This window comes from Pongo abelii, chromosome 13 (assembly GCF_028885655.2).
Source record: "Pongo abelii isolate AG06213 chromosome 13, NHGRI_mPonAbe1-v2.0_pri, whole genome shotgun sequence".
NCBI classification, from domain to species: Eukaryota; Metazoa; Chordata; class Mammalia; order Primates; family Hominidae; genus Pongo; species Pongo abelii.
Genome location: NC_071998.2, coordinates 127,754,805 through 127,782,554, shown reverse-complemented (window position 1 = coordinate 127,782,554; position 27,750 = coordinate 127,754,805). Strand labels below are relative to the sequence as shown.

The 27,750-nt window shown below is 59.4% G+C and overlaps 1 protein-coding gene across 7 annotated transcripts; it reads left to right on the top strand.

The window, feature by feature from the left end:
• The first annotated feature begins 669 nt into the window (after positions 1 to 669).
• Positions 670 to 27,715, top strand: SNAPC4 (small nuclear RNA activating complex polypeptide 4). 7 transcript variants are annotated; one of them, XM_063714575.1, is made up of 25 exons: positions 670 to 771; positions 2,461 to 2,599; positions 4,982 to 5,028; positions 6,235 to 6,402; positions 6,582 to 6,707; positions 7,120 to 7,198; positions 7,665 to 7,746; positions 9,223 to 9,327; positions 9,406 to 9,478; positions 9,895 to 10,059; positions 10,193 to 10,294; positions 14,643 to 14,790; positions 15,445 to 15,551; positions 15,714 to 15,808; positions 18,484 to 18,578; positions 19,278 to 19,357; positions 19,661 to 20,149; positions 21,000 to 21,083; positions 21,263 to 21,512; positions 22,024 to 22,094; positions 22,566 to 22,676; positions 23,409 to 23,436; positions 23,967 to 25,774; positions 26,839 to 26,971; positions 27,486 to 27,715. In XM_063714575.1, the coding sequence occupies exons 2-24, from the start codon at positions 2,470 to 2,472 to the stop codon at positions 26,962 to 26,964; spliced, it is 4,569 nt and encodes a 1,522-aa protein (XP_063570645.1). In that variant the 5' UTR covers positions 670 to 771; positions 2,461 to 2,469; the 3' UTR covers positions 26,965 to 26,971; positions 27,486 to 27,715. The 7 variants fall into 7 exon arrangements, with proteins under 7 accessions (XP_063570645.1, XP_024108574.3, XP_063570644.1 ...); XM_063714574.1 differs by having other exon boundaries at positions 699 to 771; positions 2,457 to 2,599; XM_063714577.1 differs by having other exon boundaries at positions 742 to 771; positions 1,806 to 2,599.
• The last annotated feature ends 35 nt before the right edge of the window (positions 27,716 to 27,750 follow it).

Below are 27,750 nucleotides of genomic sequence, written 5' to 3'. Positions count from 1 at the left end.
TGATGCCCCCAGCTCACCCCAGGGTGGAGTGGAGGCCCCCTCAACTGGCTGGGCCCAGGATGTCTCTGCAGCACCGATACTTACAAGCTCTCAGGAGCCAGGAACTGTAGGCCCCTGCCCAGCTCCCGGCCGAGTTAGCCCTGGCACGTTCCTGAAGGAATGAATGCCCACTTAGGAGAGGGCCCCGGGGCAGCTCTCCAGGCCAGGAGACCCCAGAGGGCCCAGAGGGTGTGCACAGGTGACCGGGGAAGCGAGTTTTGCGTGGTGCGCGCCCCCGCCCTCTGGCCTCAGTCTCCTGCACGTGCCTGGAGATCGGCCTGGCCTCAGCGGTCCTAAGCCTGCAGGGCAGGCTGGGGAAAAGCCTTTCACGTAGACTTTCTCATCCGTTGCTTAACCAAACCTCAAGATGTCCGTTAACAGAGGGTGAAACAAGCACAGAGAGGTCCAGCGATGGCTGAAGGTCACAGCCAGTGAGGGCCGGTCTTCCGGATCGTGACCAGGTGGCCGGGTGCCTGTCCCTGCCTGTCCCCCGCCTTGAGGTCCGGCGTCCACCCGCGCCCCTCCAGAGCGCGCGGAGGCGGCCCCCAGGGCGGCCGCGCGAGGGCAGCATCGAGCCGTTCTCCCCTCTAGTCCCCGCAGGCCGCAGCGGCCGTCCCGGCGTGCCCCGCCCCTCAGGAGGCGGGACTTCCGGCGCGCGGCGCTCTTGTTCTGCAGCCGCCGGAAGCGTCGAGTCTGCAGTCGCCCGGGCGACGGCGGGGTTCGCGCGGACAGGTAAGGTCTGCGCCAAGCAGGTGAGGCGCGGGTGGCGCCGGCAGCTCCCGGGCTCTCCCCGTGGAGGGGGCGCTGTCCCGAGGAGCGGATAGCCGAGGCCCGGGATGGGGGCGGGGCAGCGCCCAAAGTCGGGGAAACTGAGGCCCGGCGTGGCCCCGTCCGGCCGAGCCTGGGCGCACGGGGATTCCGGCCCTGGGAGCCTCTAGGCTGGGAGCGGGCTGCAGCCCCCGCGGACTCCGAGGAGGCTCCGGCGGGGCGGCCCCGGCTGCAGGGCGCCCGCGTGCGTCTCGGGTACTGCGCCGGCGATTCCGCTGTGGCCGAGCCTCGGAGGGGGTTTCCCCAGGTCCCGCAGCGAGCAGGAGGCGGAACTGGGCCTGGGCCGGGTCTTCTCCCAAGCCGGTGCCTAAACGGCCATCGTCCTGGCGCTTCCTGGGGTTCCCTGGGCCCAGCCGAGTCTGGGTGGCGTCCCCGCAGCTGGGGCTGGAGGGACCGCCTGCTGCGCTCCGTCTTGGGCAGCCCTCATGACCAGTCCTTGGGAGAGGGGTACGGGGAGAGGGACAGCCCCTGATGTCAGTGGCTCAGCACATGTGACTTTGACCTCCTTCCTGCTGATCATTGCTCACCTGAGCGACACGGGGAGGGGGAGGCAGCAGCCTCTTGCGTGAGGCTACCAGGGGAAAGCGTCTCCGCCGGCCCGGAGGCGCTGAATCAGCCTGCGGTCGCTGCCAGCTCTGCCTCTGGCCGGCTGTTAACTGAGTTTACAGGTTCACAAGCATTTCGGGCATAAACAAGGGGCTTTGTGAAGGAGTGAGGGGACCTGGGCTGCTGATGCGGCTAACGGTGCTCGCCGGTGGATGCTTTGGTTTTGTTCCAGTTGGGCAGGGCCCCAGTCAACCTCCAGCAGGGAGAGCCACGCCAAGGACGGGGGAGGGCGTTTCTCTTTGTTGTTGGGTGTTTTGGGCTCCCGCGTCTGTGCTAGTGATTCCTTTAGATTTTCTCTGCTAATGTTTCATTCTCCCACTCTCTCTCTCTAGCGTCCTTCTCCCTTCAGACTTCCTGGACCACAGTTCCTAAGAAAAAAGCTTGACAAGCATTTGTTAGTGTCAGGCACTGCCACGTTCCAGGTGCTGTTCTGGATGCACAGAGAACAGCCAGCCTTGCCTTTGGGAGCTTCCTTCCCAACCATGCTGTTAGTGCCTGTCACCTGGGCAGTCTCAGTGTGTGTCTCTGTGAACGTTTCTCAAATGTCCTCTGTGGTCCGGCTCTGTGTCACGGGAGAGCAGGATGGCCAAAGTGGGTCACAGGCCGTGTCCTTGCCCTGTAGTGACTTTGCCGCTGCACCCCACACCTTCTACACTGGGTGGCTTGGTGTGGGAGCAGAGACGGGACAGTGGGGCCTGTCCTTGTTCATCCATTCCCTGCCTGTGCTGGTTGCAGCCTCAGAGCAGGCAGGAGATGTTCTTGGGGCTTAGGCTCCTGGCAGAACACATAGCAGGAGTTCGTGGGGTCTGAGGTTCCCGCCCCAGGGTTCCCCGATTCTGTGCCTGGCCTCTTAATCTTTCTCTGGGGAGCCCAGTGCCCACTGCTGAGCAGGCTCCTGCCATCCCTCGTGGGCGGGTGTGTCTGAAGGAGAATGGGATCCCGGCACAGTCTTGGTTTCTAACATCTTGGGGTGTGTTTTGGAGGCAGGCGGAAGTCATGGATGTAGATGCTGAAAGAGAGAAGATAACACAGGAGATCAAGGAGCTGGAAAGGATTTTGGATCCCAGCTCCTCGGGCTCCCACGTGGAGATCTCAGAATCAAGTCTCGAGTCAGATTCTGAAGCAGGTGAGCCCCTTGCACCTGGCCTCCTGGTAAGAACAGCTGGTCTGCCTCCTGGGTTCCTCTCAGGCACATTAGGGTGTGATGGTAGCCGGGTGTGGTTTCTTGGGCCCGTAACCCCAGGGACTCCGGAGGCTGAGGCGAGAGCATTGTTCGATCCCAGGAGTTCATGTCCAGCCTGGGCAACGCAGCAAGACACTGTCTTTAAAAATAATAATAATAATAATAATAATAAACGATGGCTGGTGCTGCTTGGACCAGACCCAATTTTTTGCCAACACTGGTGTCTGCCTGTACTCCAGCCAGAGAGCTTCTGACAATTCCTCCTTTGCTAGCCCCTGAATCAGCTGGCTGTGTGTGTACCGTGGGCTCTAGGCATCCCAGGGTCTGGCCCTGGCCTCCTTGGGCCTGTGCAGGGCTTCTGGAGTGGACCATCCTGGGAGGAGGGGGCAGGCCTCGACCTCACCAGATGGCAGTCTGGACAGTCCATGCCTGGATGGTCACCACAGCTCACACCCCTAGGATCTCTTCTCCTCACATGGGGCCCTCCCCAGGTGCTCCCCACCCCAGGTGCTCCCCACCCCAGGTGCTCCCCACCCCAGGTGCTCCCCTCCCCACGTGCTCCCCACCCCAGGTGCTCCCCTCCCTACGTGCTCCCCACCCCAGGTGCTCCCCTCCCCACGTGCTCCCCTCCCCACGTGCTCCCCACCCCAGGTTCTCCCCTCCCCATGTGCTCCCCTCCCCAGGTGCTCCCCACCCCTGGTGCTCCCCTCCCCACGTGCTCCCCACCCCAGGTGCTCCCCTCCCCACGTGCTCCCCTCCCCAGGTGCTCCCCTCCCCACGTGCTCCCCTCCCCACGTGCTCCCCACCCCACGTGGTCCCCACCCCAGGTGCTTCCCTCCCCAGGTGCTCCCCTCCCCACGTGCTCCCCTCCCTATGTGCTCCCCACCCCAGGTGCTCCCCTCCCCACGTGCTCCCCACCCCATGTGCTCCCCTCCCCACGTGGTCCCCACCCCAGGTGCTCCCCTCCCCACGTGCTCCCCTCCCTACGTGCTCCCCTCCCTGGGTGCTCCCCACCCCGGGTGCTCCCCTCCTCACGTGCTCCCCTCCCCACGTGCTCCCCACTGCAGGTGCTCCCCTCCCCACGTGCTCCCCTCCTCGCCCCAGGTGCTCCCCTCCCCACCCCAGGTGCTCCCCTCCCCAGGTGCTCCCCTCCCCACGTGCTCCCCACCCCAGGTGCTCCCCTCCCCAGGTGCTCTCCTCCCCACGTGCTCCCCTCCCCCCGTGCTCCCCACCCCAGGTGCTCCCCTCCGCATGTGCTCCCCTCCCCACGTGCTCCCCTCCTCACCCCAGGTGCTCCCCTCCCCATGTGCTCCCCTCCCCAGGTGCTCCCCACCCGAGGTGCTCCCCTCCCCACGTGCTCCCCTCCCCACGTGCTCCCCACCCCAGGTGCTCCCCTCCCCACGTGCTCCCCACCCCAGGTGCTCCCCTCCTCACGTGCTCCCCTCCCCACGTGCTCCGCCCCCACGTGCTCCCCACCCCAGGTGCTCCCCTCCTCACGTGCTCCCCTCCCCACGTGCTCCGCACCCCACGTGCTCCCCACCCCAGGTGCTCCCCTCCTCACGTGCTCCCCTCCCCACGTGCTCCGCACCCCACGTGCTCCGCACCCCACGTGCTCCCCACCCCACGTGCTCCCCTCCTCACGTGCTCCCCTCCCCACGTGCTCCCCACCCCACGTGCTCCCCACCCCACGTGCTCCCCTCCCCACGTGCTCCCCACCCCACATGCTCCCCTCTCCATGTGCTCCCCACCCCATAGGCTCCCCACCACACAGCCTCCCCTCCCAACATGCTCCCCTCCCCACGTGCTCTCCTCCATGCTCCCTTTGGCTTCTGAGCCTATCCCAACCCCACCAGCTGCTGCCCTCACAGGAGACCCCCCCAGATTTGCTTCCCACCTCTCCCAGACCCAGGGCCTGCCTCTGAGGCAACCTATCTTTCTCCTGTGGTCAGGGCCTCTACGTCCGTGCCTCCCATCTGAGCAGCTGAGCTCCTGAAGGAGAGGTCCATTTTCTGCTAAACTTGCCCCGTCTCTCCAGTGCAAGATAGCTTGTGCCGTCCAGTGAACCCTGTGTAGCTTTGTCCCGTGTGCCTGGAGGTCCCCAGTGTGTGGTCAGAGTTTTCTCTATCTGGCTAACCCGGCCTTGGTCCAGTGCCCACCCCGCTGTCAGGGAGGGGAGGTCCGCTCACTGCCAGCCTCAGCCTGCGGCGCTCTCACTACCTCACAGCCCAGGCCCTCTCCCCTCTGCCCAAGAAGCAGTGGTGAGCTGTGCCCCTACCCTGACCCAGATGCTGGTCACCAACACTGTGTTGCTTGTGTTTCTGACAGATTCACCAGCTTCTGAGGACTTGGATCCTGCCGATCCCCGGATCTCGGTAACTGCTGGCCTGATCTGGCTCTGCCACTGAGTCAGGCCTGCCACCACCTTCCAAAGTAGCCTGGGAGGGGGCGTGGTTTGAACCCATATTGGTTTTTCTGCATTATAAAAATGATGCACGTTTGTTATAAAAAAATTAAAAAGCATTTGTCATTGAAATTGTCCCCAGAAATAACCACTGTTAACAGCTTGGTGATCGCACCCCTTGGGTTTTTTCTGAGCTCATAGCTGTATGCCTCTGTCTCCTGTGTGGCATCTGTCACTCGCGGAAAGCTGTGAGTTGTGCACCCGGGTCCCGCCCCTCACAGCTCGCCTCTCTGTGCCTCAGATTCCTGTGGGGCAGCGAGGACATTTACAGCACAAGTCAGTTAACACGAGCAGCTATACAAAAATTAGCTGGTGGAGTGGCACGTGGCTGTGGACCCAGCTACTTGGGTGGCTGAGGCAGGAGGATCACTTGAGCCCAGGAGGCCGAGGCTCCAGTGAGCTGTGATTGCACCACTGCACTCCAGCCTGGGTGATGGAGTGAGACCCTGTCTCAAAAAAAAAAAAATACATGAGCACCCAAACAGCACCTGGCAACTGCTCTATGAGGCTAGTGATTATTTTATTAGCTGCCTTTTGTTTACTTTGGAAAACGTTGGCGATTTGCTGCTTCCTTTTTCCACGAAGTCAGTGGGTACTGAGTTGCGTCATGTTTGCGTGGCTGTGTGGTTCACCTTCTGTGGGTGAGCACCCTGCCGTAGCCTGTGGGCACCTCACCTCCCAGTGGGCATTTTCACCGCGTCCAGTTCCTGGCTCTGCAGAGACTTTCCTCCCACTCAGGCTTGCTCCCCGTGCTTTGCTGGTGATACACACGGCAGGGGCTGAGGGTGGAGTTCAGGGTTCACAGGACGCCTGTGGTCCTGGGCAGCAGCCCCGGTCCTGGGCAGCAGCCCCAGCCCTGGCGCGTTCCAGTTTGGAGGCTCTGCCTGCCATGGATTAGGAAAAGCGCACACAGGCTGCCTTGAGAGTGACAGGCTCCACTCCCAAACTCAGACGCCCTCCCACTGCCCACCAGGGTCACTTCCTGTTTCCACATTGGGTGTTGCTATGCCAGAGCTGCCTTGGTGTCCCAGAGGCCCAGCGATGGGCGACTGGCCTCCAAGGACAGGGGAGCATCCATGTCTCATCTCCTCACGTGCCATTTCTGGCTCGTAACCAGGAAGAAGAAAGGTGGGGCGAAGTCAGCAATGACGAGGACGACCCCAAGGATAAAACCCTCCCTGAAGACCCAGAGACCTGCCTGCAGCTGAACATGGTCTACCAGGAGGTCATCCAGGAGAAGCTGGCCGAGGCCAACCTGCTGCTGGCCCAGAACCGGGAGCAGCAGGTGGGACGGGCCTCGGCCCCCCGGTGCCCACACCTCCCCACCCCCAGAGCCCCCCACAGCTGGGCATCCCAGGTCCAGGGCTCCCCAGCTCCCTGCCTCTCGTCTGCCCCGGGTCTCCTCCACAGGGAGAGTCATTGCTGCTGGTCCACAGAGGGGTCCCTGCCTTGTGTCTGTCACAGGAGGAACTCATGAGGGATCTGGCTGGATCCAAAGGCGCCAAGGTGAAAGATGGCAAGAGCCTGCCCCCAAGCACATACATGGGGCACTTCATGAAGCCATATTTCAAGGACAGGGTCACGGGCGTGGTGAGTGGCCCTACTCTTGTCGGCACGGCTCTGCCCCGTGGGAAGGGCTCTTGTCCCCAAGTCCTGCTGCAGGGAGTCCTGAATTCCTGTGAGTTCAAGATAACATTGGCCAGCCTCCTTCAAACTGCCTCCTCCGTGGTGGGCAGGCTGCCCTCTGCTCTGCGCTGGGCTGCCAGGACTGCCCTGTGAAGCGATGAGCGAGCCCTCGTGGAGGTGCCAGTGTTGCCTGTGCGAGGCCTGACCTCATTAGGCCTCATGGAGTGGCCGGCAGGGTTACACCCCCCAGCCTCACAATACGGGAGGACAGGAGGCAGGGGGAGCCCGAGTCCTTTTGTGGGCTCTGGAGGGATGTGCTGAGCCTGCAGGGAGCACATGTGGTCTGTGCCTGTGGTGATGCTGTGCACCCTGACAGGGGCCACCTGCCAACGAGGACACACGAGAGAAGGCTGCCCAGGGGATCAAGGCTTTCGAGGAGCTCCTTGTGACCAAATGTAAGAGCCCTGGCCGGCCCTGTGGCACCCCTGAGCTCGGGACACCTCCCCATGGCCCTGCTTTCCCCAGTTTCTCCCCAAGTTCTCACACCTCTCTCTGTCGTGACCTCATGGCTCCTTCAGGCCTTGACCACGGGGACTGGCCCCTTGACTCCTGCCTTTCCACACTGAGCAGGTCCTTTCCAGAACACCAGTCATGAGGGGCTGGCCAGGCCGCTCCCCACCCTCTCGCTCAGTCTCCCCGCCCTTGTCTTGGGCCGCAGAGCCCTGTGGCCCTACGTGTGAGCTGGCGCCAGGCCTCGGGTGGAGCTCTGTAGGCTGGGTGGAGGGGCCGCGTCTGTGGGTGTGGCGTGCTGCTTACTCGCTGTGGGGCCCCCCACCACTGCCTCGGGAAGTGCACACTGACTGTGGGGGCTGGGCCTTGGAGAGGATCCAGACCCTCAGTGATGATGCTGTGGCTTCTCAGGGAAAAACTGGGAAAAGGCCTTGCTCCGAAAGTCAGTGGTGAGCGACCGCCTGCAGCGATTGCTTCAGCCCAAGTTACTGAAGTAAGTCTAAAAACAAAGGTGAAAAACGGCCTTCAGGCTGGGCATAGGGCTCATGCCTGGAATCCCAGTGCTTTGGGAGGCCAAGGCAGGAGAATCTCTTGAACCCAGTTCAAGCCCAGCCTGGGCAACATGGTGAGACCCCATCTCTTCAAAAAGTAAAAAAATTAGCCGGGTGTGGTGGTGTACACCTGTGGTCCCAAGCTATTTGGGAGGCTGACGTGGGAGGATGGATTGAGCCCAGGAGGTCAAAGCTGCAGTGAGCCGTGATTGTACCACTGCGTTCCAGCCTGGGTGACAGAGCGAGACCCTGTCTCAAAAACAAACACAACAGCCTTTCCTGGCCAACAGGAAAAGCCAAGGCTGGTTGGTTTGGGCTTGGCAGAGGTTCAGCTTGGCTGCATGCCCGTTCCCTGCAGCGGGTCCTGCCAAGCCACGGAGAGATGCTCATGCCTGGACTTTATGTCCCTTCCCCCTGCAGGGGGCTTCCCCATGGCCGGGCGGCTAAGCGCAGGATCAGTCCACACGGCCGCGATGAGGGGTGTGGCTCGGGGCGCAGGGTCGGTCCACACGGCCGCGATGAGGGGTGTGGCTCGGGGCGTGGGGTCTGTCCACACGGCCATGATGAGGGGTGTGGCTCAGGCAGCTTCTCTTCTCTGGGCTTCCCTTTCCCCATTCTTGAAACCTGCTGTTTGCTGATGGGGTGATATCACAGGACCAAAGCAAGGCACAGCACGGCCTTACTGTCCGCACTTGATAGAAGGCGCTGCTGTCCTGATGACTTTGGTCAAAGACAGAGCTGCTCCCAGAGCCCAGAGACCCAGCAGCACCTGGTTGGCCACTCCCTCAATAGCATAGCAGGTCCCCACCTGTCTTCTGTGTAGCCACCATGAGCTCTCAAGGCAGAGGGGGTGCCTTTAGAATGCAAGCTGCCAGGGCATCTCTGGGCACTGAGAGGGCTTTGGCCATGCCAGGGGTCCCGGGTCCTGCCTGCCCCCCGTGGCCTGATGTGCATGGTGAGGGTTTACAGTGATGGTGGTGGGTCTCTCCTCAGGCTCGGGGTGAGCTGGGTTTTCCTCCCTGGCCTGCTCTGGGGAGTGGTTCTTTACTGTGACCTCACAGCCTTTGGCCTCCTCACTGGGCACCAGTCAGGACATCCGCCTATGGCTGTGTCTGTGCCAGGCACAGGCTGGGAGCTGGGGCACTGAGGCTCCGGAGGGCTGTGTCGAGGCTCTGAGACACGGGGGCCAGCAGGTGGTAGCCTCTGTGTCAGCAGACACTGCAGCCCTTCCCACCACGGTGGCAGCCTGGAGGTGGGTGCTACAGCTTCCCTCGTGGGTGAGGAGGCCGAGGCAGGGAGGGTGAGGGAGGCTCGGAATCTCTGCTGAGCTCACACACCTCGCCCTGTCATGCGCAGAGAACCCATCCTGCCCCACAGCCCTCGTGCCTCAGCCCTTCTGCCTCCGCTCTGCTTTGCAGGCTCGAATACTTGCACCAGAAGCAGAGCAAAGTCTCCAGTGAGCTGGAGAGGCAGGCCCTGGAGAAGCAGGCCAGGGAAGCTGAGAAGGAGATCCAGGACATCAAGTGAGGGGGGCCTCCCGGGAGGGCCCAGGGGAGCCCACAAGCCAGGTGTGGCGCCAATACCCTCATCCCTTTCTCCAGCCAGCTTCCAGAAGAGGCCTTGCTGGGAAACCGGCTGGACAGCCACGACTGGGAGAAGATTTCCAATATTAACGTAAGTCAGGGGCAGGTCTGAGCCCCAAGCAGCTCGGAGCGCAGCTCCCTGTAGCCCGGGTGCAGTTGGAATTGGGTGGTAAGGCCACGCCCTCCCTGGCAACAGGTTCTGCTGTGCCCCCCACCCACCCGGGTCAAGCGCGTGTCCCGCGGTCGGGAATGGCGAGTGGCCTCATGAGGGCCTTCCCGCTGCTGCACAGCCCCTTTTCTGAGATGGTCTGGAAGGCTCCCGGCCTTGCATCTGGAGCCAAGTCTACGTGTTTGGCTATGCAAGGCCTAGTGAGTTGGACGAAGATTCCGCTTACTTGCAGCCATGGAAGCCTCCAGCTGGCAGAGAGCAAGAGCTCAGCCTGGAGCTGCGTCTAGGGTGCCCCTGGGGTCAGTGGTCTGCAAGGCTGAGTGTCTCTGTCGGTGCAGTTTGAAGGCAGCCGCGGTGCAGAGGAGATCCAGAAGTTCTGGCAGAACTCGGAGCACCCCAGCATCAACAAGCAGGAGTGGAGCAGGGAGGAGGAGGAGCGGCTGCAGGCAATCGCGGCTGCACACGGCCACCTGGAGTGGCAGAAGATTGCAGAGGAGCTGGGGGTAAGGGCCTGGCCTGGACCCCAGGGGCCAGGAGACCTGAGGGCGTGTGGGCCCTATAGCGGGAGGCTGCTGGGCGGGTGCGGGGTCCCCAGTGCTCACTCACCGCCAGGTTTCTATGTGTTGCCACCTCCAGGCTGTGGCCATGGGGAAGAAGCCTGCCCGGCCCTCTCTGCCACTAGGCCATTGCCGCAGCTCCCCTGGGCCTTCCCAGTCCTCCAGGTCTCCCCATGCAGCGGTGCGTGCCCCGTTTACCGGAGTTTGTCTCCTTTCTTATTTCTAGTCTTCCTCTGTCTCCACCAGCCTCAGGAGTTTATTCTGTTGATGTTTCTAAAGAACGCTTTTTCCTCGTGTGAGTTCTTGCCGCTTTTCTGGTTTCCTGAGCGAGGACTCAGTTCTTTACTGACTCGGGTCTCGTCTTGATAACGAGGCTTGTTAGGCCACACTGAGAGCAGCTTGGTGTGAACTGTTCTCATGGATTTCCAGAGTAGCTCTAGTTTCCATTTTTATTGCCTCTTTGGACCTAGGTGTATCTAGGAGTGTATGTTTCCATTTTTAAATAGTTGGATTTCTGGGAGTTCTTGTGGTGGTTCTTTATCTGAATTTGATTGCAACGTGAACTAGGGGCGTGATGTTTAAAATCTCCATTTTTCAAATATATTTTACTTTCTTATGGCAGACCACCTGATTATAGCAGACCAAGCTAAACTTGCCAAAACTGTTTTTAAGAAAAAGGTATGCTCTCTGTAAGTAGGGCCTAATCTATATCAGCTATTAAATTGAGTTTGCCTTTAAAGATGTTTAATTCTGCCGGGCGTGGTGGCTCACCCCTGTAATCCCAGCACTTTGGGAGGCCGAAGCTGGCAGATCACTTGAGGTCAGGAGTTCAAGACCAGCCTGGCCAACATGGAGAAACCCCGTCTCTACTAAAAATACAAAATTAGCCAGGCGTGGTGGCGGGTGCCTGTAGTCCCAGGTACTCGGGAGGCTGAGGCAGGAGAATGGCGTGAACCCGGGAGGCGGAGCTTGCAGTGAGCAGAGATCGCGCCACTGCACTCCAGCCTGGGCAACAGAGCAAGACTCTGTCTCAAAAAAAAAATAATAATAAATAAATAGAGATCAGTTTTTCTTTTATATATATTTTACTGCTACATAGTTTGGTACACGTAACTTTTTTTAATCGGGGTCTGCTTTCTTTTTTTCTTTTTTGTTTTTTATATTTTTTAAGTTCAGGGCTGTGTGTGCAGGATGTGCAGGTTCGTTCCATAGGTGAACGTGTGCCATGGTGGTTTGCTGCATAGATCATAGATCAGCCCATCACCCAGGGATTCAGCCCAGCATGCATTATTAGCTCATTAGCTCTTTTTCTTTTTCTTTTTTTTTTTTTTTTTTTGAGATGGAGTCTCTCTCTATTGCCCAGGCTGGAGTCAGTGGCGTGATCTCAGCTCATTGCAACCTCCACCTCCCAGGTTCAAGCAATTCTCCTGCCTCAGCCTCCCGAGTAGCTGGGACTACTGGCACGCACCACCACGCCTGACTGATTTTTGTATTTTTAGTAGAGATGGGGTTTCACTGTATTGGCCAGGCTGGTCTCGAACTCCTGACCTCGTGATCCACCCACCTCGGCCTCCCAAAATGTGGGATTACAGGCATGAGCCACCACGCCTGGCCACATTAGCTCTTTTTCATGATGCTCTCCTCCATCCCCACCCCTTACTCCCCACACACATAACTTTTTATGTAATTAATGGAGACCTGGTCTTGAACTCCTGGCCTCAAACACTCCTCCTGCCTCATCCTCCCAAAGTGTTAGGATCACAGGCGTGAGCCACTGTGCTCAGCCCACATAACTTTATGATGACTGTTTTTTGTTTTTTTGTTTTTGTTTTTGTTTTTTTGAGACAGAGTCCAGCTCTATCGCCCAGGCTGTAGTGCAGTGGTGTGATTTCGGCTGCCTGCAACCTCTTCCTCCCGGGTTCAAGCAGTTCTCCTGCCTCAGCCTCCTGAGTAGCTGGGATTACAGGTGCCCACCACCACGCTCAGCTAATTTCTGTATTTTTAGTAGAAGTGGATTTTCACCATGTTGGCTAGGGGTCTCAAACTCCTGACCTCTAGTGATCTGCCTGCCTCAGCCTCCCAAAGTGCTGGATTACAGGCGTGAGCCACCGCACCTGGCCGTGATGACTATATTTACTTTGCAAACTATGCTTTTTTAAAAAGTCATTATGTTTCTATCTCCCTTATTCTTTTTATTTATTTTTTATTTTTTATTTTTTTTCTGAGACAGAGTCTCACTCTGTCGCCCAGGCTGGAGTGCAGTGGCACAATCTCCGCTCACTGCAAGCTCCACCTCCCGGGTTCACGCCATTCTCCTGCCTCAGCCTCCCAAGTAGCTGGGACTACAGGCACCCGCCACCATGCCCGGCTAATTTTTTGTATTTTTTTAGTAGAGGCGGGGTTTCACCATGTTAGCCAGGATGGTCTCGATCTCCTGACCTCGTGATCCACCTGCCTTGGCCTCCCAAAGTGCTGGGATTACAGGTGTGAGCCACCGCGCCTGGCCTCCCTTATTCTTTTTAAGCTTAAATTCCATCTTCCTGGTAGAAATGTTGCCACTCCTGCTTTTTTTTTTTTTTTTTTTTACATTTTTTTCCCATTCCTGTATTTTCTTTTCTTTCTTTTTTTTTTTTTTTGAGACAGAGTCTCACTCTTTCACCCAGGCTGAAGTGCAGTGGTGCGATCTCAGCTCACTGCAAGCTCCGCCTCCCGGGTTCACGCCATTCTCCTGCCTCAGCCTCCCGAGTAGCTGGGACTACAAGGCCCCCACCACCACGCCTGGCTAATTTTTTGTATTTTTAGTAGAGACGGGGTTTCACCGTGTTAGCCAGGATGGTCTCAATCTCCTGACATCGTGATCCGTCAGCCTCGGCCTCCCAAGGTGCTGGGATTACAGACGTGAGCCACCGCGCCCGGCCCATCCCTGTATTTCCAGCCTTTTAACAAATCATCATTTCCAAGTGTTTTCATGAAAGCAGCATGCACCTGGGTTTTGCTTTCCCACCCGCCTGACCAGCCTCTGGCTTTGCGGGAGGGTAGGTGTTCCTGGTGCCCTCCTGGGTGTGTTGAGTCCGTTTTACTTTGTGGCCTCTTTTCTTTCCACTCTGTCTTGCTGGTTTGATGAAACTGTAAGTCCGGTTTTTCTCCTTGTGATTTTTGGGAATTCAACTGGCTTCCATCCATTAATGGCTTTATCTCCTTGGAACACGTAGTCAGACATGCTTCTCTGTTAATATCAGAAAGCGTGACGCCAGCACTTTCCCCCACCAGATTGTTTCTCCTTCCAGGGAAGTGTTTTTAGTCACGGTAAAGAAAAGCCAGGCTAAGGCCTCAGCAGCCTCCCTCCAGCCTCACTCCAGCCACCCTCCAGCCCCCTTTGAGAGCTGCTGCTCTCAGCTACCCCAGCAGGGCCCGGCTCTGAATCCCGCCCCACCCCCTAGTCCTTTGCCTTCCCAGCTCCTTCGGCAGGCTTGGGATAGGTGTGAGAAGGGTCTCTCTTTCCACTGGTTGGGAAGCGCCAGCTTGAGTGTAGGAGGACGGGTGAGACCTCGAGTGTGTTATGTTCCCAGAAGCACTCCCTTGGGGGCGTGGGGGCGAGGCTCTCACACGTTGACTAGGATTGCCCTGCAGCTTGCACGCCCTGGGATGGTGGTTTTGTTTGTGGTGAAGGAGTCTCAGATTGACCTGTTCTGTAGCGAGCTGGGAAGGACTTGGTGGGGAAGAAAGCCTTGGAAGCAAAACTCACAGCTCAGTGGCACCACATCCAGCCCTGCGCGCCCTCTGCCACCCAGCAGCTCACTTTCAGAAAAAGCAAACCTCATAGCACGTCCAGCCCCGCGTGCCCTCTGCCACCCTGCAGCTCACTTTCAGAGAACAGGGTTCAGGTAGCACTCATCAGCTCTTGGAAAACCCCTTGAGGAGATGAGTGAGGAAAAGATTTGGGCAGATGGTCCACTGTGTGGACCGAGGGTGGGTTTGCTGAGCCGAGCCACACAGGGAAGCTGGGAGAGTCATTTTGGGGCACTCTCTTCTGAGGGCATCTCCTGAGACATGGACACCAAACCAAGGGCTGTCGCGTACCTCCCCTACCCCACACCCCTTAGCTGCGAGATACTCTAGAGCTCGAGAAGGGAGAGAAGGTGCTAGCAGCTGCATTTAAAGAGCATGCCACATGCAGAGCAGTGCGTCTCCCAGCCCTTGCCAAGCTGGGAGTTTCTGTTGAGTGAGTTGCAATGTGGTTTTGGAGTCATATCAGTTTACCTATTGTGAATTTTTCTTAATATTTTCTTAAGTGAAGGTTTGATTCCTCTCTCACCTGGTCCTTCCTGGTCCTATTTAGTGAGTGTAGTGTCTTCCTACCATGGGGTGCTCTCCATCGGCCCACAAGAGTCCGGGAGGAGAGCTGGGGTCTGCAGAAGGGTCACCCCAGTGGCTCATGGGCCCACCTGTGCCCTGGGGCACTCTCAGAGCCAGATCTGGACATCCCGCCACTCAGTAACACTCATTTGCTTTTGTTTGGGCCTGGGAAGACCAGCCGCAGCGCCTTCCAGTGCCTGCAGAAATTCCAGCAGCGCAACAAAGCCCTGAAACGCAAGGAGTGGACAGAGGAGGAGGACCGCATGCTCACGCAGCTGGTGCAGGAGATGCGCGTCGGCAGCCACATCCCCTACCGCAGAAGTGAGGCCCCTCCACCCCAACGGCTCTCAGGCTGTCACAGGGCCCCGTATCAGGACACTGGAGACTTGCAGGGAAAATTCACAGAGAGGCAACAAGACAGGCAAGGGCTTAAGACAGTCCTGGCTATTCCACAGTTCGCTTCTTGGTGACTCAAGTGACTTTTTTGTTTGTTTGTTTTTGAGATGGAGTTTCACTCTTGTTGCCCAGGATGGAGTGCAATGCCATGATCTTGGCTCACTGCAACCTCCGCCTCCCGGGTTCAAGCGATTCTCGTGCCTCAGCCTCCCAAGTAGCTGGGATTACAGGCATGCACCACCACGCCCGGCTAATTTTGTATTTTTAGTAGAGACGGGGTTTCACCATGTTGGTCAGGCTGTTCTCGAACTCCTGACCTCAGGTGATCCGCCAGCCTCTGCCTCCCAAAGTGCTGGGATGACAGGCATGACGTCACTGCACCTGGACAAAGTGACTCTTTTCTATGTGACCCATCTGGAGGGTGGGTGTCTCAGCCCCATGGGACCCCGTTGTCCCTAGCTGTCTACCAAACAGAGGGTGGGTGTCTCAGCCCCACAGGACCCCTGTGTCCCTAGCTGTCTACTGTATGGAGGGTGTGTGTCTCGGCCCCACAGGATCTCCCTGTTCCTCTGTCCCTAGTTGTCTACTATATGGAAGGGAGAGACTCCATGCAGCTGATCTACCGATGGACCAAGAGCTTGGATCCTGGCCTGAAGAAGGGGTACTGGGCCCCGGAGGAAGATGCTGTAAGTGTGCGAGACCCTCGGAGAACTGGGCTCTGGGAAGGTAACGTGGCTGTGTTCAGCGGCTGCTGTGCCCCAGTGGTCCCTTCTCTGACTGGGTTCAGGGTGGGGAGGCTGTGGCTGTGCCTGCAGAGGCTTCACTTGTCTGCCTGTCCCTTCCTGCAGAAGTTGCTTCAAGCTGTTGCCAAATACGGGGAGCAGGATTGGTTTAAAATCCGGGAAGAGGTGCCAGGTAGGAGCGATGCCCAGTGCCGAGATCGGTGAGTCGCGCAGCGCTGGGTGAGGGAAGGGCTCGTGTGGGTCGCTGACCAGGTGCACTCGTGTGGGCCATGGGCAGGCTGGGCGACAGCAGCCAGGAGTGATTTGCTATCACAGGAGCAGGGCGTGGCTTGTGGGCGCTTGGTTGCCAGGGTTGGCCTGGATAAGCTATTTTTTCCAAGCCTGATTTTATTGCTCTTTGCCCGGAGCAAGGCACAGGCTCCACTTGAGACAGCTCACTGGGTGGCTTTTCCTGACCCTTATTGTCTCAGTTCTCTCAGACTGCTGATGGGCAGGACCTCTGGGCAGACAGCTGCAGCTCCCTCCTTTTCCTGCTTATTCTCCTTTCAAAAACAGCTTCATTGAGATAATTCACACACCATGCAATGCGTTCATTTAAAGTATATAGTTCAGAAGCTGGGTGCAGTGGCTCACGCCTGTAATCCTAGTACTTTGGGAGGCCAAGGCAGGCGGATTATTTAAGGCCAGGTCAACGTGGCGAAACCCCGTCTCTACTAAAAATACAAAAATTACCCGGGCATGGTGGGGATGGCGCCTGTAATCCCAGCTACTTGGGAGGCTGAGGCAGGAGAATCACTTGAGCCTGGGAGGTGGATGTTGCAGTAAGCTGAGATCACGCCACAGCACTCCAGCCTGGGTGACAGAGCAAGACTGTCTCAAAAAAATACAAATTAATTAATTAAAATGAAGTGTAGAAGGCCGGTTTCAGTTGCTCACGCCTGTAATCCCAACACTTTGGGAGGCCGAGGCCGGCGGATCATCTGAGGTTGAGAGTTTGAGGCCGAGGCCGGCGGATCATCTGAGGTTGAGAGTTTGAGACCAGCCTGACCAACATGGAGAAACCCCGTCTCTACTAAAAATACAAAATTAGCCGGGCGTGGTGGCGGCGCCTGTAGTCCCAGCTACTCGGGAGGCTGAGGCAGGAGAATGACTTGAACCTGGGAGGCAGAGGTTGCAGTGAGCCGAGATCATGCCATTGCACTCCAGCCTGGGCGACGAGGGAAACTCCATCTCAAAAAAAAAAAAAAAAAAAAAAAATGGAGTGTAGAGGTCAGTGGTTTTAGTATTTAGTATCATCGAGCTGTGCAGCCATCAGCACAATCAATTGTAAAACATTTCATCACCCCAAAACCCATTCAACAACAAAAACAACCCAATCTAAACGCGGGCAAAGAACCTGAGTGGCCGTCTCCCCAAAGAAGATGCACAGATGGCCAGTGAGCACGTGAAGAGACACCCGGCGCCATGAGTCATCGGGGAAGTGCAAGTCAAAACCACACGCACGTTGGGATGGCTGTTAATTTAAAAAAAAAAGTCAGCGTGTTGGCAAGGATGTCGAGAAATTGAAACCTTTGCGCATTGTAAAATGGTCCAGCCTCTGTGGAAAGCATGGCAGTTCCTCAGCGAGTTAAACATGGAATTATACCCCCAAGATTGATAAGCATAAAACCCAAAAGAATCGAAAGTAGGAGCTCAGATACAGCAATGTCCACAGCAGCATCATTCACAAGAGTGAAAGGCCAGAAGCAGCCCAGGCGTTTATCAGCAGATGAGTGGAAAATAAAATTTTCATACAAGGGAATATTATTCAGCCTTAAAAAGGGGTTGACAGGGCTCGGTGGCTCACACCTGTAATCCCAGCACTTTGGGAGGCCAAGGCAGACAGATCATGAGGTCAGGAGTTCAAGACCAGCCTGGCCAATATGGTAAAACCTTGTCTCTACTAAAAATACAAAAACTAGCCACTCATGGTGGTGGGCACCTGTAATCCCAGCTACTTGGGAGGCTGAGGCAGGAGAATCACTTGAACCTGGGAGGTGGTGGTTGCAGCGAGCCCGGATAGGGCCACTGCACTCCAGCCTGGGTGACAGAGTGAGCCTCCATCTGAAAAAAAAAAAGGCGGGGGAGTGGGATTCTTATATAAATACCGCATTTCTGTAAGTTCTGGTACGACGTGGATGAACCCTGAAAACATTCTGAACATTTGCTTGCACGTTTTTACATAGATATCTGTTTATTTTTCTCAGCTATATCCTGCGAGAGAAATTGCTGGGGCAGGCAGGGTAACGCTGTGTTTAACCTTTTGAGGAATGGCCAGACTGTTTTCCAAAGGGGTCGACCATTTCGTATTCCCACTAGCAATGTATGAGGGCCCCGGTTTTCCACACTCTCACCAGCACTTGTGATCTGTCTGTGATTCTAGCCGTCCTGGCGGGTGTGAAGTGGCGTCTGGGTGTGGTTTTGGCGTGTGCTTCCCTGTGGCCGATGTAGAGCCTCTTTTCATGTGGTTGGTGACTGTTCATAGAAATAGATTTTTAGAGAAGTGTCTGCTTAAGTCCTTTGCCCATTTTTGACATTACTTGTCTGGTTAGGACTGACTTGTAAGAGTTGTTCGTATGTTTTAGATACAAGTCCTTTATCGGACACATGACTTGCAAACGTTCTCTCCCAGCCTGTATGCTGTCTTTCTACTTTTTTGATGGTGTCCTTTGGGACACGGAAGCTTTAGCTTTTGATGAAGTCTACTTTATCTGTAGTTTTCTTTTGTTGCTTGCGCCTTTAGTGTCATATCCGAGAAACCATTAAAGAAGCTTGGGGCAGTGGCGGGCGGCATCTCAGCATCTAAAATGTTCTTTGCTTTGCATGTCACGTTCAGGTATCTCAGGAGATTACATTTCAGCTTGAAAAAGGGACGGTGGGATTTGAAAGAAGAGGAACAGTTAATTGAATTAATAGAAAAATATGGTGTTGGTAAGTTGTTGATAGTTTGTTCTTCTAGTTTCTTTTTTTTGTTTTTTGTTTCTTAGAAAACAGATCAAGATAAAGACCGAGCAAGCTCTGTCGTCCAGGCTGGGGTGCGGTGGTGCGGCCATAGCCCACTGCAGCCTCAAACTTTTGGGCTCAAGCCATTCTCCCGCCTCAGCCTCCCAAGTAGCTGGGACTGCAGGTGTGTGCCACCACACCCGACGAGCTGAGTGTTCTATAGCGAAGTCTTTGCTTATATTTGCAATGTCTCCTTAGAGTAAATCCTAGCTGTGGTATTGCCATGTTCAAGGACACACCAAATACCATGGCTCTGCCCTGTGAGAGCAGCAGCCGTGCTCCTCCCGCTGCCCCACACCGTGCGAAGAGCGGGAATCGTGGGAGGTGGCTGGTGTGGAAGCCTGTGAGGAGCAGATACGTGAGGGCCGTAGTGTGCGCTTAGGACGATTTTTCCTTCTCAGTTACATGTTTGGCAGAACTTTCCTAAGGGGCTGAGCATCCAATGAGAATCAGATGCTGCCAAATTGTAGGCGCCCAACATGCTTGACCCCTGGTTCTTGCCCAGCGTGAGAGTGCACAGGAGGCCCCACTCTGATGGGGCCACGGCGAGTCTCCTGGGGAGCAGCAAGCCTGTCTTGGGGAAGAATCTTTGGATGAAGGCATTTCCATGGGGTTTGGCTTTTGTAGGTCACTGGGCAAAAATAGCTTCTGAGCTGCCCCATCGGTCTGGCTCCCAGTGTCTGAGCAAGTGGAAGATCATGACGGGGGTGAGCCACTCGCTCCTTCTTTATCTGAAACCAGACAACGGTCTGGTCAACTGCGGGGTCCAGTTGACCCCCCCCAGAGGAAGGGAGGGGGCAGGAGGAAGGGAGGGGGGCGTTTGGTTTCTGGTCTTGGCATTTCTTCTTCTGGGTGGCCAAGGGCAGAGGGAGACCCTGCCTCGGCAGCGGCTGCCCTTGACCCCAGAGGTGCCCCCACTTGGGCCTCTCCCCAAAGGGCTGGCCTGCTTGCTGCCATCATGGGTGAACCAGGGTTGCCAAGGCCCCTAAGTAGCTCTTTCCTCCCCTCAGAAGAAGCAGGGTCTCCGGAGGCGGCGGCGGAGGGCCCGTCACAGCATCCGGTGGAGCTCTAGCAGCAGCAGCAGCAGTGGCAGTGGCAGCAGCGGAGGGGGCAGCAGCAGCAGCAGCAGTAGCAGTGAGGAGGAGGAGCCAGAGCCAGAGCAGGCGCAGGCCGGGGAGGGTGACAGAGCAGTGCTGTCCCCACAGTACGTGGTCCCGGACATGGATCTGTGGGTTCCTGCCAGGCAGAGCACCAGCCAGCCATGGAGAGGAGGGGCAGGGGCCTGGCTGGGAGGCCCTGCTGCCTCCCTCAGCCCTCCCAAGGGGTCCAGTGCCAGCCAGGGTGGCAGCAAGGAAGCTTCCACCACAGCCGTGGCTCCTGGAGAGGAGACAAGTCCGGCGCAGGCCCCTGCCAGGGCCCATGGCCCTGTCGTGAGAGCTGCCCAGGCCTCCCACTCAGCAGACACTCGCCCGGCGGGCGCAGAGAAGCAGGCCCTCGAGGTAGGCCCCGGCCCCGGGTGTGCCACGGGAAGTGTACTTTCGGCACTCGCTCGCCAGGGCTGACGCTCGGGGATAGTGCAGCAGCAGGGGCCCCAGGGTTCGTGCACGTCAGAACGTGCTACTTCTGGCTGAGCTCTGGAGAGCTGTGCGTGGGGGGGGACTGTTGGGGAAGCCTCCATTTTTCCTGGCTCGTTGACTGTTTCAGGGTATGGCTGAATGGGCGCTTGGAGCTGGAGGCATTTCTGAAACATTTCACCCCCAAGCCAGGGTTGGGGAGGGCAGAGGCAGCAGTGGGAGGAGCCCCTCCTCCCTCCTCGTGAGCCTGTGCACCTGGAGGCCCTCCCTGGGAAGGGCCTGTCCACCCGCTTGGGACCAGCCTGGCTTGTGGTGTGTCTGCTGGTCTTGGCTGGTCTTCACTGTGTCAGGCCCGTCTCTGGCTGTGTCCGTGGAAGCAGTCAGAGTTGAACAGGCTGGTCTGTCCTGGGAGTCATTGGCAGGGACAGTGGACACTGAAGCTACTGGCAGAGCCAGGTGCATGGGGCTCGCTGCTGCATAGCCAGCATCTCCCTAGGCCGGGGCGTCACCTGGAAGGGCTGCTGCTGTCAGCCTGAGGAACTGGCTGGGGGGCATGGGACCCTGTTAATGTCCCAGGAGCCAGGCCTAGCTGGGAGGCCCTGCCTGGGGAACCCACACTTCCCATGGTGGACGTTCCCATGAGGCAGAGCAGGGCTGTACACAGCCACGCTTTGGAGCCTGGGTGAAGAGGCAGTCGCGTGCAGGCAGTGAGGGGGAGGGCCCCCATGTGTCCCGTACACCCCGCATGCCCCGCCTCAGGCAGTTTTCTCATCAGGGTGGGAAGCGTCTGCTGACAGTGCCTGTGGAGACCATGCTGAGGGTGCTCAGGGCCAACACGGCTGCTCGGAGCTGCACACAGGTAAGGCCTGCTGCAAACACCCACACGCACACCACCACGCGCCCCGCCCTGGTCTGAGTGATTCCTCTCCCCGCCGATCATGCCCTGATGGGGGTGGAGGGCAGCACTGGCCACCGGGCAGGGTCCACTCCAGGGGCCGAGCCTGGCCATGGGCCCCAGGTGCTGCCTTCTCCTTACAGAAAGAGCAGCTGAGGCAGTCACCACTGCCCACCTCATCCCCAGGGGTCAGCTCTGGTGACAGCGTGGCCCGATCCCATGTGCAGTGGCTACGGCACAGAGCCACCCAGAGTGGGCAGCGGCGCTGGAGACACGCTCTGCACCGGCGGCTCCTGAACCGCAGGCTGCTGCTGGCTGTGACCCCTTGGGTGGGGGACATTGTCCTGCCCTGCACACAGGCTTCCCAGAGACCCGCCGCAGTGCAGACTCAAGGTATGGCCTGGGGCTCCTCTGGGAGCATCCTGGGGGCGAGGGGTGAGGATGAAGAGTACCTTCAGCCTAGCAGACGGTGGTCACTTGGGGAAGTGGCCTCAGCAGGGGAGTCTTTTTGGGGTGGGTGCCACCTCTGGTCAGCTTCCCATCCCTGAAGGTTTCCAGGACACCCAGTCAGAGCCAGCCCTCCCTCCCTGCCCCACCACTCTTCCTGGGCCAAGCATGTGGCAGCTTGGTGGTGACAGGGCTCACAGGACCCACCCTTGTCCAGCTGTGGCTGTGGGGTGCTGGTTCCAAGGCCTGCCCTCCCACCCTGGCCTGGCTCCCAGAGCCGCCTCGAAAGGCCCGTGGGAGCTGGGGCTGCTTTCCACCCGTCCCCTTGTGCCCGTGGGAGCTGGGGCTGCTTTCCACCCGTCCCCATGTGCCCGTGGGAGCTGGGGCTGCTTTCCACCCGTCCCCCTGTGCCCGTGGGAGCTGGGGCTGCTTTCCACTTGTCCCCCTGTGCCCGCAGCGGATGGCCTCAGGGAGCAGCTGCAGCAGGCCCGCCTGGCCAGCACCCCTGTGTTTACCCTGTTTACCCAGGTAAGCTACTTGGGCAGAGCTTCGTTTTCCTTTGCCTTGTAAAAAGTTTTTGGTGAAGTTTTGAAATCTGCAGTAGATTCATTTCTTAAAGTCTAGTTTTCTAAAGTTTTCTGGCCTTGAAAATGCACTTTCCATGCCTTACACTATTAGCAAGTGAAAGTGGAAGGGGTGCCAGCTACAGCACGCACTGCCCCCATCAGGCTAAACAGTGTCCGGGGAAGCGGGTCCCCAGGGCCCCAGTATGAGTGGAAGATGCCGGGGGAGGAGAGCAGGCCTGGGGCACATGGGAGGCCATCCTGGATGTCCACAGCCTCACGGCCTCCCCTGCACCTGCATCAGAAGGGCAGGAAGGCTGAGGTCTCGAGGTAGCTGCCCCAGCCTCAGGGCTGCCCCAGGTTCTGCCTAGGCCTCTGGAGCTTCGGAGCTGCTCCCGAAAGCAGTTATGGTTAGGTTGCCTCCCGTGTCCCGCAGCTGTTCCAGATCGATACAGCCGGCTGCTTGGAGGTCGTCCGAGAGAGGAAGGCCCTGCCACCCAGGCTGCCCCAGGCTGGCGCTCGGGACCCACCAGTGCATCTTCTGCAGGTAGCAGGCACTTGGGGTGAGAAGTGAGGATGGCCACTGCCCGCCCCAGCACTGGAGTGGGTTTCCACGGAGGCTCGCTGCCCGCCCCACCCGCTCCACCGCAGCCCCTCAGGGAGGCATCTGTGCTTCCCGCCTGAGGGGACGCACCCCTGAGAGGCCCCGGGGAAGTCAGGCAGGTGCAGGCCGGGGCTGACACTGGGGTCCGTGTGCCTGTTTTCCCCCATAGCCCCGCTGGGCGGTCGTGGACATGGGCGCTGTCTGCCGGGGATGCCTGGTTCTTGCCTTTCTGCTCCAGAAACCAAACTCACACAAGTTCAGCGAGGCCTCCTCACCCCTGAGCCCCGTCACCTGGGGGTGGGGTGACAAAGCAGTGTCACTCATTGGAGGAGCAGGAACAGCAGTGGGGTACCCCTGGGCCTCTGTGCTTCCAGCCCCCCTGCCTCTCCCTGCGGACCCCACCCTGCCCCCAACCCCCCAGAAGAGCTCTCGAGGGCACCCTTGGGAGGAGCTGCACTTGGGGGGGCACAAGGCCAGGCCTTTGCCTGCTGTGCCACACGCTTGGCTGTTTCTGTGGCCCCAGAGTTCCTACAGAGGCGTGTGGGAGGCCAGCACCAGCCCTTGGGGCCTCGTCCCATTTCAGGGAGTGGCAGGGGATAGTCCAGATGCTAGGAGAGGTGGTCCAAGCCCGCAGAGGACACCTGAGCTGCTGACTCTCCTCTCCTTCATTTCCAGGCATCCTCAAGTGCCCAGAGCACCCCAGGTAACTCTCTGCTTCTCTGCCCTGGTGGGGAAGAGGCCTAACCTGGCCCTGGCTTTCACCCGCAGCCCCCAAGCAGCACAGCCTGTGGCCCCTGGTGACAGAGCTCCCTCGAGTCCCACCACAGGGATGAGAGTCCGGCTGGGCCAGCTTGGAGATCCCTGGGCTCCCCTTGCAGCCCTGAGGCTTCCCCAGCATGGGGCCTGGAGGCAGGGGTGGCCCAGAGGGCAGGGGTCGTCTGGAGTGAGGGTCCGCCCATGCCCAACGACGACAAGCTGGGCTCCCAGCTGGTCTCAGCCAGCATTAAATGGGCTGGGTTTCCCAGAGTGCCCACTGCCCTGGCTTTGGCCGGAGCATTGCCGTCTGGGGTAGCCGCTGTGACTTGGGAGACCCAGGACGTGCCGGTTGGCCCCCTCTTGGCTCAAGACCCCAGGCTCCCCACACGGTCCCTCCTGATGAGGGGATGGCAGCGAAGGGCTGTCCCTGGGCCAGATGCCTGGGGCTTATCAAGTGTGGGTCTTTCCTCCCCACAGGCCACCTCTTCCCAAATGTGCTGGCTCAAGAAGCCTCAAAGAGTGCCAGCCACAAAGGGAGCCGAAGACTGGCGTCCAGCCGGGTGGAGCGCACCCTACCCCAGGCGTCCCCGCTGGCTCCAACCGGCCCCCGGCCCAAGCCCAAGACTGTATCGGAGCTGCTTCAGGAGAAGCGGCTTCAGGAGGCCCGTGCCAGGGAGGCCGTCCGGGGCCCGGTGGTGCTCCCGTCCCAGCTGCTGGTCTCCTCGCCTGTGATCCTCCAGCCCCCTCTACCACACACCTCACACGGCTGCCCAGCCCCGGGTCCCACCGTCTCAAATGTACCGCTCTCTGGGCCTGGGGCCCCCGCAGCAGCCAAGCCTGGCACTTCTGGCTCCTGGCAGGAGGCTGGGACTTCAGCCAAGGACAAGAGACTCTCCACCATGCAAGCCCTGCCCCTCGCTCCTGCCTTCACAGAGGCCGAGGGCACAGCCCCTGTTGCTTCCCAAGCCCCTGCCCTGGGCCCGGGCCAGATCTCTGTGAGCTGCCCCGAGAGTGGTCTCGGACAGTCTCAGGCCCCCGCTGCATCCCAGAAGCAAGGCCTGCCTGAGGCGCCACCCTTTCTCCCCGCAGCCCCCAGCCTCACCCCACTGCCCGTCCAGCCCCTCAGCCTGACACACGTAGGAGGGCCACGTGTGGCGGCCAGTGTCCCCCTGTCTGTCACCTGGGTGCTCACAGCCCAGGGGCTTCTCCCTGTTCCTGTGCCAGCTGTGGTGAGCCTTCCCGGGCCACCAGGGACCCCTGGCCCCGCAGGGCTGCTGGCTACTCTGCTGCCTCCCCGGACTGAGGCTGGGGCGGCCCAGGGCCCCAGGGCCCCGGCGTTGAGCAGCACTTGGCAGCCCCCAGCCAATATGAACACGGAACCGGAGCCTTCCTGCAGGACAGACGCCCCAGTCCCTCCCACACACGCCCCCTCCCAAAGTCCTGCAGAAGTGGATGGCAGTGTGGCCTTTGTCCCTGGAGAGGCCCAGGTGGCCAGGGAGATACCTGAGCTCAGGACGTCCTCCCAGGCTGACCCCCCTGAAGCAGAACCCCCTTGGTCCAGGAGGCTGCCAGCCCTCGGTGGTGTCATCCCAGCAAGTGAGCCAGGGGGGACACCGCGGTCCCCCTCAGGGACACAGGAGCCCAGGGGGCCTCTGGGCCTGGAGAAGCTGCCCCTGCCCCAGCCTGGGCCTGAGAAGGGGGCCCTGGACCTGGAGAAGCCACCCCTGCCCCAGCCTGGGCCTGAGAAGGGGGCCCTAGACCTGGAGAAGCCACCCCTGCCCCAGCCTGGGCCTGAGAAGGGGGCCCTGGACCTGGGCCTGCTGTCCCAGGAGGGCGAGGTGGCCACACAGCAGTGGCTGGGGGGCCAGCGGGGGGTGCGTGTGCCTCTTCTGGGAAGCAGACTGCCCTACCAGCCCCCGGCCCTGTGCAGCCTGCGAGCTCTGTCTGGCCTCCTGCTGCACAAGAAGGCCCTGGAGCACAAAGCCACCTCCCTGGTGGCTGGGGGCGAGGCTGAGCGGCCGGCTGGAGCGCTGCAAGCCTCACTGGGGCTGGTGCGGGGGCAGCTCCAGGACAACCCGGCCTACCTCCTGTTGCGGGCGCGGTTCCTGGCAGCCTTCACCCTCCCTGCGTTCCTGGCCACCCTGGCCCCCCATGGCGTCCGCACCACCCTCTCAGCAGCCTCGAGGGTGGGCTCCGAGAGTGAGGATGAAGACCTCCTGAGTGAGCTGGAACTCGCAGACAGGGACGGGCAGCCGGGCTGCACGACAGCCACATGCCCCATTCAGGTAGGGTGGGCGCCCAGCCCCACTTCCCCATGGCAGGCGGCGGTCCCTGGGGTGCCCTCGCCTGCCTGGAGCAGTGGGGTGGGGGCTGGTGGAAGTTGCGGGCAGGAAGGCTGGCTGCTGGGTGTCTTAGGAGGAGGAAGCTGGCTCCTGGCCTGCCCAGTTGCGTGTAGATTGTGCAGAAGTGGCCTCCCTTTGGGGCAGTGTGGAAAAGGGGAGAAGAGAGGCCTCATTCTCGTGCAGGAGCCTCCGGCCATCCTGGTGCTGCCCAGCCAGGTGGCCTTGTCTGAGCGAGAAGCTCTGGGATGGACGCTGACCCAGCTCTGAGCCGCACACGCCACACGCACGTGTGCTCCCAGGGTGGGCCATGGGCACAATGGAGGGTGGCAGCTGTGTTTGTCTCTGGATTTCTGGGGTCCCAAAGGTCCCTCTTTGCTGTCACCTCTCTGAGTATCCTTGGGAAGAGTTTTCCAAGCTCTGCAGGTGAAACCGTGTTTGGAACCCTGGAAAGCATGTGGAGCTGGGGCCCCCAGAGAGGCCTCCTTCCCTGGTGCCAGGGTGCCCACTTGGCAGCAGCCAGGAGGCTGGCCTCCCTGAGAAACCACCAGAAGCAGGCAGCCTCAGCTGGACCTGTGGGCCTGTCGTAGGGAGTGTGGCAGAGGGCCTTCCATCTCTCCCCAGGGTTGTGCCTCGCAAGTCCCTGGGCTGAAGTGTGGGAGGAAGCAACATCCAACAGTGGGTGGAGGACCCCGGCCAGCCAGGGGAAGAGGCCCCCTGTGCCACATCCGTGTATAGCCTCCTGCCCTGCCAGGGTGTGATGGCTGTCCTATGTGGGAGCAGGAGGCCGACCACAGGGATGGCTTAGACGGGCTCAGAGCCCCCGAGGGAGGGAGAGCACAGTCACGTGTGGCCCCAGGAGTGCCTGGAGCAGCTCCCGCCCAAGCAGACGGTGCCCCGTCCCAAGTGGGACACTCACCCCCAGGGCCCCTCCTCGCTCCCTGTCCCTTCCCCGCCCATCGTGGCTTGGGGGCGTCACTCTTGTCCCCACTGCCTGGATTTTATTTCAGGGAGCCCCAGACTCCGGTAAATGCTCTGCCTCCTCCTGCCTGGATGCTTCTAATGACCTTGACGACCTTGATGTGCTCAGAACCCGGCATGCCAGGCACACCCGGAAGCGGAGGCGGCTGGTGTGAGCAGCAGGTGGGTCCTGAGTGGGGAGGCCACTGCCCTACGACCCAGGGGACAGGTGGTGTCCAGATGGCGGGGGGCCTCGCCTCTGCTCGGCTCTTTGGCGCTTGCAGCAGGTCCAGGGTCAGGGAGGCCCTCTAGGGGGAGAAGCATTTAACCCACATCCTTCCTGCTGGCCACCCGTGCCTCAGGCCTTGGCACCACTGCGCCCCTGACCGTAGGCTCTTCCCTGCCTTTGTTGGGGTCTGGGCTCCTCCCTGGCCGCTGTGTTCTGGCAGGGCCCTGTTCCCGTGCATTGCTCCGTCATCTCTCCACCATCACCAACCACAGCCCACCAGGCTGGCTTTTCACTGCTGGAGCCCTGGTGCCCTGGCCTGGCCCTTGGCACATGTGGGTCAGGTTCACCAAGCAGACTGGGCGCGGCTGGCGCTGGGGTGGGCTTGGTTCCTGTTTGTCTGTCCCAGCACTGCTTGGGGTCTGGCTGGGGTCAAGGGCACCCCACCACCTGGGTGTTCCTGTGTTCCAGGACAAGCACTTTCTCAGAAGCCCGTGGCCCTGCTGACAAGAGACAGCCCACCCCCAGCCTGCAAGAGAGGCAGCCAGAGGCCAGGTATCTGCTGCCCACTGACCAACCGGGTCCGCAGTGAACAGAGGCAGACCTGCCGACTGACCGTGTGGCATGGAGCATGGCTGTTCCCCAAGTGCACACCTGAACACTTGGAGGAATAAAGTTCTGTTTTTAATTGTGGAGCCGGACACAGGCTGTTGTGGTTTTGTTGTCCTTAGGTACC

Coding starts and splice junctions, on each gene's coding strand:
- SNAPC4 (XM_063714575.1), top strand. CDS start 2,470: ATGGATGTAGATGCTGAAAGAGAGAAGATAACACAGGAGATCAAGGAG. Junction 21,084..21,262: donor CTGCTCGGAGCTGCACACAG/GTAAGGCCTGCT, acceptor TTCTCCTTACAG/AAAGAGCAGCTGAGGCAGTC. Junction 22,095..22,565: donor TGTTTACCCTGTTTACCCAG/GTAAGCTACTTG, acceptor CGTGTCCCGCAG/CTGTTCCAGATCGATACAGC.